This window comes from Oncorhynchus masou, unplaced genomic scaffold, assembly GCF_036934945.1.
Source record: "Oncorhynchus masou masou isolate Uvic2021 unplaced genomic scaffold, UVic_Omas_1.1 unplaced_scaffold_8768, whole genome shotgun sequence".
Classification (NCBI taxonomy): domain Eukaryota; kingdom Metazoa; phylum Chordata; class Actinopteri; order Salmoniformes; family Salmonidae; genus Oncorhynchus; species Oncorhynchus masou.
In genome coordinates, this window is record NW_027015231.1 from 545 (window position 1) to 11932 (window position 11388).

At 40.0% G+C, this 11388-nt stretch overlaps 1 protein-coding gene across 1 annotated transcript; it reads right to left on the bottom strand.

Moving 5' to 3' along the window:
• Nucleotides 1-265: 265 nt before the first annotated feature.
• Nucleotides 266-10153, bottom strand: LOC135537953 (zinc finger protein 501-like). Its single transcript, XM_064963962.1, has 4 exons — nucleotides 9973-10153; nucleotides 9511-9605; nucleotides 9198-9375; nucleotides 266-2579 (listed from the first exon to the last, which is right to left on the bottom strand). Exons 1-4 carry the CDS (start codon nucleotides 10115-10117, stop codon nucleotides 1636-1638), a joined length of 1362 nt encoding a protein of 453 aa, XP_064820034.1. The 5' UTR covers nucleotides 10118-10153; the 3' UTR covers nucleotides 266-1635.
• Between the last annotated feature and the right edge of the window lie 1235 nt (nucleotides 10154-11388).

Genomic DNA, 11388 nt, shown 5'->3' on the forward strand with positions numbered 1-11388 from the left:
GACAAATAAAATAATATCGCTCTCATCCATAATAATCTCATCATGTAGGTAGCCTATCTTTGAAAGCCTGGCTGCAGTGCACGGGACAAGAGAATTTTTGCTATATAATGCAACAGTTTTGTTAAACCATCAGTATAGTTGAAAATGCGATGGAAACCATTGGGAATGGGAATTTAACAGCAAAAGTTATTTATTTGTCACGCAAAGCCTTTAATCTGTAATAAATCTGTTTGATAGAAACATTTCTGGTGGGAATGCAGATTTGAGAATATTCACATGAAAATCTGTCTCAAATTACATGGAAACTTAGCTACTAAGGTGGATATCGATCCAACACCTGCTGCTTATTCAAACCAGCCCACAGACATCAGTTCAACATCTAGTTTCTATTTACATTTCTTTGAGTTGTCAACTAAAGTGAATTCAACATGAAATCAACACAAAACATCACCTGTCATTGGATTTAGGTTGCTGGTTGGGTGAAACAATAAATGTAACCTGTCATTGGATATCGGTTGCTGGTTGGGTGAAACACTAAATGTAACCTGTCATTGCATATCGGTTGCTGGTTGGGTGAAAAATACAAAAAAAATACTTGATGTTGATGCTTTTTCAAATCCAATCAGATTTTCACATTGATCAAACATCACATGGATTTCTTTCTTTTGTTGAAATGATGTGGATACAATTTTTATTCAACCAGTGGGAGGCTTGTAAATGCCCCCAGGAAAGTGGAACGAGGAACTCTTCTTTGAGACAATGATAAACAGCAATCCTTGGGAGAGCTGTGATGCATATTATACAATAAGGATCTGCTGGAGTCCAAGTCAAACCAAGATTCTTGATTTCTGAGCTCAGAGAGAATAACAGAGTTACACAGCGCAGTGTAGACAGTCTGAATTCCTGAAGCATTGAGTGATGAGCACATATCTTTATAGTTTCCTGTTACTGGGAGGGACTTTATTCATACAAGGATGCAGGTGCAGCTGGTTTGCAACACAGAATGATCCTCCCAAGAACAGGAGCTTATAATAGGACAGTTTCACAAGGTTAGTCACATACTCAGTTATGTGGACACACAAACAATTAACATTTTCCATTACAGAGTCTGAACATTTTAATTTCATTAAATCATCAGTGGGCCAACAATGCAGATGTCAACAATGGAACAAATGCATCACATCCAAATATCACTTGATTATCTGTAGTGCTGGAGGAATGACACACCCAGATAAACACACACAAAGAGTTTTAAAAAAGGACAGTTTAAAAGAAGGAACCTGATCTTTATATTCAAACTGACATACTCCATATTCAATTCATGTTTTCTAATAAAAACAAACAAATATATGTTTGAGTATACCCTGTACCATTTAATTTCATCTGGTAAAGACAGGTAAACACATCATCAGTCAACAATATAAGACAACGGGAGCACTGTGTATGTTCTCTGATGAAGTTTAAGTCAATGTGATGTGAAATATCAACATACACGCTAAGAGAAGTAATTTCTCTCTCCTGTGTGGATTCTCTAATGACGTTTAAATGACTGTTATGAGTAATATGTTTTCCCACAGTCTGAGCTTTTCTAAGCCTTCTCCTCTGTGTGCAGTCTAATGTGTTCTTTCAGGCTTCCTAAATGGGCAAAAGCTTTGCACCCTGGGATGAGTGGTAAGGCTTCTGCCCTGCTTCTCTCCTGTGTGTATTCTCATGTTTTTTCAGGTTTCCTCTCCGGTTGAAACACTTTCCACATTGGGAGCAATGGTAAGGCTTCTCTCCGGTGTGTATTTTCCCGTGTTGGTTCAGGTATTCTTTCCGGTCGAAACTCTTTCCACACTGGGAGCAGTGGTAAGGCTTCTCTCCTGTGTGTATTCTCTCATGTTGTTTCAGCTCCCCCGAACGGATGAAACTCTTTCCACATTGGGTGCAGTGGTAAGGCTTCTCTCCTGTGTGTATCCTCTCGTGCTTTTTCAGGTGTCCTCTCTGATTGAAACACTTTCCACATTGGGAGCAGTGATAAGGCTTCTCTCCTGTGTGTATTCTCTCGTGTTGGTTCAGGCATGCTTTCTGGTTGAAACTCTTTCCACACTGGGAGCAGTGGTAAGGCTTCTCTCCTGTGTGTATTCTCTCATGCCGTTTCAGCTCAACCGAACGGATGAAACACTTTCCACATTGGGAGCAGTGGTAAGGCTTCTCTCCTGTGTGTATTCTCTCGTGAGCTTTCAGGTGTGCTTTCTGGTTAAAACTCTTTCCACACTGGGAACAGTGGTAAGGCTTCTCCCCGCTGTGTATTCTCTCGTGTTTTTTCAGGTCTCCTAACTGGTTACAACCCTTTCCACACAGGGAGCAGTGGTAAGGTTTCTCCCCTGTGTGTATTATCTCGTGAGCTTTCAGGTGTGCTTTCTGGTGAAAACTCTTACCACACTGGGAACAGTGGTAAGGCTTCTCTCCTGTGTGTATTTTCTCGTGTTGTTTCAGGTCCCATAACTGGTTACAACCCCTTCTAAAGTGGGAGCACTGATGTCGCCTTGCTCGTTTGGACGTCCCTGGCTTTGGTTCCTCAGAGTCTGGTCTTTCTCCTGCCAAAGACAGTGTTATTTTTAAATAGAGACCCGAATGAAACCACATGGTAAAACAACCTTGCTACGAGGGTAAATCCTAAATCAGATCTCTCAATAACCCGAGGCCAGTTTTAACAATCTTAGTGTGATTTTAAAACAAATGTAGAGCTTCCTGGTAATTACTGATATGTTTACATTACTTATTTTACAAGTCAGAACACAAATACCAAGACAGTTCTAGGACACTGAAGACACAGACGTCGCTGGATTCCAATTGAACAGGTGGTTCTAAATGTATAACATTCATAGCTGTATGATACAGAATGTGACCTACACACTTCCTTAAACATAAAATAACCAAAGAAGTAATTTTGTGTGGAAGTCCAAAACTTGTTTTTACGTCGAAGATACAAAGCACATCAGTAACATCTCCCCGTTGCTGAAAGGGTTTGACAAATTGCTGTTTAAATGGATCAATTTCTTATTTAGAAATTCACAGATTATCAGCATTTTGATTATCACTGATGTCATATTTTGGGTAAATGTTCCTAATACTGATAGTAAAAACAAAAAACAAAAATATAAACGCAACATGTAAAGTGTTGGATGTCTCATGAGCATCACTGTTAGTCAACATTTATTATGTTGGATGTCTATTGAAGATAATCCATCCACCTGACAGGTGTGGCATATCAAGAAGCTGATTGAACAGCTTGGTTATTACACAGGTTCACCTTGTGCTGGGGATAATAAAAGGCAACTCGAAAATGTGCAGTTTGTTCACACAACAATGCCACAGGTCTCTGAGGGAGCGGGCAATTTGCATGCTGACTGCAGGAATGTCCACTGGAGCTGTTAGGAAATTTAATGTACAGAACCAGTCAAAAGGTTGGACTCACCTACTCATTCAAGGGTTTTTCTTTATTTTTACTATTTTCTACATTGTAGAATAATAAAGACATCAAAATGATTAAAAACACATGGAATCATGTAGTAACCACAAGTGTGAAATCAAAATATATATTTTATTCTACAAAAGTTGCCACCCTTGCTTTCTCTCAAACAGCTTCACCTGGAATCCTTTTCCAACAGCCTTGTAGGCGTTCCCACATATGCTGAGAACTTGTAGGCCGCTTTCCCTTCACCTCTGCGATCCAACTCATCCCAAACCATCTTGATTTGGTTGAGGTCGGGGGATTGTGTAGGCAAGGTCATCTGATGCAGCGCTCCATCACTCTCCTTCTTGATCAAATAGCTCTTACACAGCTTGGAGGTGTGTTGGGTCAATATCCTGTTGAAAAACAAATGACAGTGGGACTAAGCCCAAACCAGATGGGATGACATATCGCTGCAGAATTCTGTGGAAGCCATGCTGGTAAAGTGTGACTTTGATTTATTTATTCATGACATTGTCAACAGCAAAGCATCCGCACACCATCACATCTCCTCCTCCATGCTTCACGGTGGGAACCACACATGCGGAGATAATCTGTTCATCTACTCCTCGTCTCACAAAGACATGACGCTCGGATCCAAAAATCTCAAATTTGGACTCATCAGACCCAAGGACAGATATCCACCGGTCTAATGTCCATTGCTCATGTTTCTTGGCCCAAGCAAGTCTCTTCTTCTTATTGGTGTCCTTTAGTAGTGGTTTCCTTGCAGCAATTCGACCATGAAGGCCTGATTCACGCAGTCTCCTCTGAACCGATGATGTTGAGATGTGTCTGTTACTTGAACTTTGTGAAGCATTTATTTGGGCTGCTATTTCTAAGGCTGGTAACTCTAATGAACTTATGCATCAGAAGTAACTCTGGATCTTCCATTCTTGTGGTGGTCCTTAAAGTAATGATGGACTGTTGTTTCTCTTTTCTTAATTGAGCTGGTCTTGACATAATATGGACTTTGTCTTTTACCCAAAAGGGCTATCTTCTGTATACCACCCCTACCTTGTCACAACACAACTGATTGGTTCAAACACATTAAAACCTGTTATGGCTAGGGATTCCGCTAGCAGAACATTTCGGCAACATCCGGTGAAATTGCAGAGTGCAAAATATATATATTTTTATTAGAAATATTTAACTTTCATGCATTCACAAGTGCAATACCACAAATTAAAGCTTAAGACTCCATAATGTTTCATCACTAGATGCTACAGTCCTCCTTTAAGACTCCATAATATTTCCTCATTAGATGCTACAGTCCTCCTTTAAGACTCCATAATGCTTCATCATTAGGTGCTACAGTCCTCCTTTCAGACTCCATAATGTTTCATCATTAGATGCTACAGTCCTCCTTTAAGACTCCATAATGTTTCATCATTAGATGCTACAGTCCTCCTTTAAGACTCCATAATGTTTCATCATTAGATGCTACAGTCCTCCTTTAAGACTCTAAAATGCTTCATCATTAGCTGTTACAGTCCTCCTTTAAGTCTCCATCATGTTTAGAATGTGTCTGGAAGCGCTACTCTATCTATTCTACTCTCATCCTTTTGGTTTTAATAATACTTAAAAAATAATAATGTTATAATAGGTAATAACTAACTTTAATAACTAGGGTTAATACCTGCCTGGTGCACCAACAAAATATTTATTTAGCCCCCTCTAACAATACCGCTACAGAATTAGCATAGTAGGCCATGTAACTTAACCTGTAGTGACACCCAGCCCGTGAACGGGACCATTATCATCATCTGACACTAATTAGCATAACGCAACGGACATAAATCTTCCTAGAAAATATTCCTATTCATGAAAATCACAAGTGAAATATATTGGAACACAGCTTCGCTTTTTACTAATCACCATGTCATCTCAGATTTTCAAAATATGCTTTACAGCCAACGCTAGACAAGCATCTGTGTAAGTTTATCATAGCCTAGCATAGCATTATGCCTTGCTAGCAGCAGGCAAACTTGTCACGGAAATCAGAAAAGCAATCAAATTAAATCGTTTACCTTTGATGAACTTCGGATGTTTTCACTCACGAGACTCCCAGGTAGACGGCCAAAGTTCATTTTTTCCCAAAAGATTATTTTTGTAGGCCAAATAGCTCCGTTTGGTCTTCACGTTTGGCTGAGAAATCGCCCGGAAATTGCGGTCAGAACTCCGAAAAATATTACAAATTAGCTCCATAATATCGACAAAAACATGTCAAATGTTGTTTAGAATCAATCCTCAAGGTGTTTTTCTAATATCTATTTGATAATATATCCGTCGGGACAATTCCTTTTTCTCTAGGACCGATTGGAGTAATGGCTACCTCTGCACTTTACGCGAGAATCTCTCTCGGGCCACCATGTGACCACTTACGCAATGTGCCCCCATATGGCTATTCTTCAACAGAAATGCATAAATCTATGTCACAATGCTGTAGACACCTTGGGGAATACGTAGAAAGCGTAAGCTGGTTGATGGTACATTCAAAGCCATATAGGGAGTCATTGGAACGCAGCGCTTTCAAAACCTGGGGCACTTCCGGATTGGATTTTTCTCAGGCTTTCGCCTGCAACATCAGTTCTGTTATACTCACAGACAATATCTTTACAGTTTTGGAAATGTTAGAGTGTTTTCTATCCAAAGATGTCAATTATATGCATATTCTAGCATCTTTCACCGACAAAATATCCCGTTTAAAACGGGGACGTTTTTTTCTCCAAAAATGAAAATACTGCCCCCTAACACCAAGAGGTTTTAAGGTAATCAGAAATATTTAGGACTAACTTATTCCTTGACACCCATTCTGAAACTAACTGCAGCTCTATGTTAAGTGTTGCAGTCATTTCAGTCGCTGTAGTAGCTGACGTGTACAGTGTTGAGTCATCCGCATACATAGACTCACTGGCTTTACTCAAATGTCATTGGCATGTTGTTGGTAAAGATTGAAAAAAGTAGGTGCCAAACAGCTGCCCTGGGGAATTCCTGATTCAAACTTGATTTTGTAGCTCTGGGGCGGCAGGTAGCCTAGTGGTTAGAGCGGTAGGCCAGTCACCGAAAGATAGCTGGATTGAATCCCCGAGTTGACAAGGTAAAAAACTATGTCGTTCTGCCTCTGAACAAGGCAGTCCTAGGCCGTCATTGAAAAAAATAATTTGTTCTTAACTGACTTGCCTAGTTGAATAAAGGTTACATTTTACATTTTAAAAACTCTTTATCCACAATATAGCAGGGGTTAGCCATACGGTTTTTCAGCAGCAGGCTATGATCGATAATGCCAAAAGATGCACTGAAGTCTAACAAAACAGCCCCAACAATATTGTTATCATCAATTTCTCTCAGCCAATCAGTCATTTGCAAGTGCTGTGCTTGTTGAATGAACTTCCCTATAAGCTAAAAGTCTATATTTGTTTACTGTAAAATAGCATTGTATCTGGTCAAATATTTTTTCCCAAAATTGTAAGGGTTGGTAACAGGCTGATTGGTCAGCTATTTAAGCTAGTAAACGGAGCTTTACTATTCTTGGGTAGTGGAATGACTTTAGCTTCCCTCCAGGCCTGAGGGAACACACTTTCTAGTAGGCTTAAATTAAAGACAAGGCAAATAGGAATGGCAATATCGGCCGCTATTATTCTCAATTTTCCATCCACGTTGTCAGACACCAGTGACTTGTCATTGTAGATTTTATTTGCGCAACATTTCATTGAAGATGCTCCAAAGATTTTTACAATCATTCTTCATGTAATTCATAGTATACTTTCTTATTTGTATTCAGTTTAGTCAAATGATTTCTCAATTTGTAATTGGTTTGCCAATCAGTTATTCAGCCAGACCTATTTGCCATCTCTTTTGCCTCCCTCTTCACCATTTTTTAATTCCTCATCAATCCACGTGGATTTAACAGTTTTTACAGTCATTTTCTTAATGGGTGCTGCTTATTAGTAACTGGGATAAGCAGTTTCAAATGTGTCAAGGGCAGTGTCTGGTTGCTCCTCAATACACACCACAGACCAACAAATATTATTTACATCAACAACATAGGAATCACTACAAAAAAAATGTATAACCTCTTATACACAATATTAGGCCCAGCCTTTGGAACTGTGGTTTTCCTAGACATGGCTACTATATTGTGATCACTACATCTGATGGATCTGGATACTGCTTTAAAACCCATTTCTGCAGCATTAGTAAAGATATGACCAAACCATGTTGATGATTTCATTCCTCCCCTGTTTCTCACTACCCTGGTAGGTTGATTGACAACCTGAACAAGGTTGCCGGCACTGGTTACAGTTCGAAGCTTTCTCTTGAGTAGGCAGCCTGATCACAGTTTTCCTCCAGTATTAGATAATTAAAGAAGTGATAGGAAGTGAAAGAGACTGGGTGTTATGTCAGAAGTTAATGGTTCTCTGAAGAAAGACAGGTGGCTTTGGAATGTGTTGGGTGGACGAGAGGAGAGCAAAGTGTTAAACAGGGGAGACGAACATCTGTGGATTAGATGAAGGAGAGGTTGAGGTCAGGACAGATTCTCATCAAGGAGATAAAGGTCTGGTATCCTGTTACTCTCTTCCTGTGGAACCATAAGATGTAAGGATTGGAGAGAAGGAGTGTCTTAAGTGAGACATATATCTGGATGGAACAAATGTTGGGTTGTCTGAATTACAGATGTACAGAACCTTTGGGAATAATTAAACTTGGTAAAAGCTTCTCTAGTGTCCGTGAGTTATTTACTGTGAAAAAAAATAACCTAACAACATCTCAACAACATAGGAATCACCACAAACAATTGTATGATCTTATATAGAACATTAGGCCCAGCCTTTTGGAACTTTGGTTTTCCTAGATATGACTACTATATTATGATCACAACATCTGATGAATTTGGATACTGCTTTCAAACAAATTTCTGCAACAATAGTAAAGATATGATCAAAATATGTTGATGATTCAATTTCTGTACTGTTTGTAACTACCCTGGTACGTTGATTGATTTATAAACTGAACCAAGTTGCAGGTGTAACAGTATAACTTTAGACCGTCCCCTCGCAAATACCCGGGCGCGAACCAGGGACCCTCTGCACACATCAACAACAGTCACACCCACAAAGCATTGTTACCCATCACTCCACAAAAGCCGCGGCTCTTGCAGAGCAAGTGGAAGCACTACTTCAAGTGGTCAGAGCAAGTGACGTCACCGATTGAAACGCTATTTAGCGCGCACCACCGCTAACTAGCTAGCCATTTCACATCCGTTACACAGGCAATGGTTACAGTTCGAGGCTTTCTCTTGAGTAGGCAGCCTGATCACAGCTTTCCTCCAGTATTAGTTAATTAATTAACAGTGTCTTGAGTTTAGTTTGCCTGTTCTACAGTCTTGTAAAGATAGGGGGGTTGACTGGGACAGGCAATGTAACATCCATCATGTTTTATGGAAACGTTTTTGTAAAACAAGCACCTTATATCAGGTCATCTTGAAACTTTCCCTCTAAAGCTAACTTTCATCAAGGTTTTATATGGTCTATTGGTTTCTCTCTTTTCATTGACAGAATCCCTTTTCAGTGTTATGATATTCATAACATCCATATACACTACTCTATCTTCCTGTCAACTAACAGAACTCTGTTGGTTGTCCTGGTAACAGATACCAGTGGACAGATCAATTTATTTGTTCAAACTGAACTACAGCACTTACTTTGATGAGTCAAATCTGATCCTTTCATCTCTTCTCCTCCTCTCACAGTTCCACTCAGCCCCGTTGTTTTCCTGCAGTCCACCAGCAGCACAGACAACCTCTTCATACCCAGCAGTAAGGTGCTACCGGGAGAGGCATGACACGGGGACTCCGGGAGAGAGGAAGGGCTAGCGTTGTCCTGGTAACCATAAAGAGGGGACACAGACACATATCATTATGGATGCTGATGTCACTGTTGTCATAAACTGCTTTACAGAAACACAGCCCAGACCCAGATAGAGCAAGCTGTATGCTCGACCAGACCAAGCTGTACCATCTGGTCTTCTGAAATGGAGAGACTCTTCTCTGTCTCGTCAGCATCAGGATGTTGAGGCTCCCCAGAGGATCCACGATAGTCATGTCTCTCTCCTGTGTTAAAGAGAACATCAAACAGATGGTGAACTTATTACCATCATCAATTATTACTGTCTATTACAGTCATAGGGTCTTATAAGTGGCATTAATATCTCTAAATTAATTGGATGCCTTTTGTGTCCCTTTGATATTTTAAGTATAAATTATGCTCCATTATTACATTTTAAAAGCCTGTTATATATAATTAAATCTAATTTAAAAGTCCCAAAAATATATGTAGGAATGGCAGATTGACCCTTTAACAATTTATATAGTACTGAACATCACATTGAAGTGAATAACTTAAGTAAAATGCCCCTTAAAAACCACACATTAATTCAACAACTGCATAGTTTGTGCCCGTTTTTAGGACAGTACTCACTGGTGTTAATCTGATATTCTGTCTCCTCCTCTTTCACTCCCAAAACCTCTTCCTCCTTCACCTTTACTGAGATAGAACCTTTTAGAGAGGAAGAGGATGCTTTCTCTTCTTTCCCTATAACAGCCTCTTCTTCCTCCTTTTTCATTCTGAAAGGTTCTTTCTCTCCTTTCACTGTAATATCCTCCTCTTTCACGACTTCGTCTTTCACGACAATCGTCTTTCAGCAGCCAGAGCATCTTTCTCTCCTTTCACTGTAATATTCTCCTCTTCGTCTTTCACGACAATGTTCAGCGGCAGAGCTTCTTTCTCCGGACAGCAGACATCCACTTCTTCAGCAGGGGATGAGTAGTTTAATGAGCTCATGGTCAGGGATGTTAGCTAGCTAGTTAGCATTAGCGAATAGCCTAGTGCTAGGCTCAGTATCAATCTTTAACAAATTTGCAAATTGAACAAGCACATTAGGTTCAAGTTAACGTCAACTGAAATGTGTTTTAAACACTGCGATTAGCTAATGCACATTAACATGGCCTAAAACGTCAATCTTTCAGTTTTATGTTGTCTAGCAAGCTATCAAGGCGGTTGAAAGAGTTGGCGCTTTGTTGTTCCTGAAGAAGCTCCCCGTCCAGTCCATTATACGTCATGGAAGAAGCATCACCTGAAAGACGCTCATCGCCATCTGCTGACTGGAGTGGGTAACGCAGTTTGGAAACAATAGTGACCACACTTTTTGTATTGGAAAGAACGTCATAATTATTTAACAATAAGCTGATATATTTTCTCTTACGTCTTACAACTAATACTTTCCTGTACACAGACGTAGAAGCGTAATATGAATATGTAGATGATGAATAAATACTTCCATGAATAGGTAGTGTGTTTATACACATTTACTCTGTTAATTTTTTATCTGATGTGACCAGGTAACAGTACAGAGTCAATGTGGAGGCTATATACAGGAGGTACTAGTACAGAGTCAAACAGGGAGGACATTACAGGGGGTACTTAGTGACAGCCCTTGTCAATGTGGAGTTAAGAAAAATAAGGGGTAAGAAAAAGAGTCAATGTGGACAATAAATTACTAAGGGGTACCAGTACAGAGTCAATGTGGAGGCTATATACAGGAGGTACCAGTACAGAGTCAATGTGGAGGCTATATACAGGAGGTACCAGTACAGAGTCAATGTGGAGGCTGTATACAGGGGTACCAGTACAGAGTCAATGTGGAGGTTATATACAGGAGGTACCAGTACAGAGTCAATGTGGAGGCTGTATACAGGGGTACCAGTACAGAGTCAATGTGGAGGCTATATACAGGAGGTACCAGTACAGAGTCAATGTGGAGGCTATATACAGGAGGTACCAGTAGTCCAGTACAGAGTCAATGTGGAGGCTATATACAGGAGGTACCAGTACAGA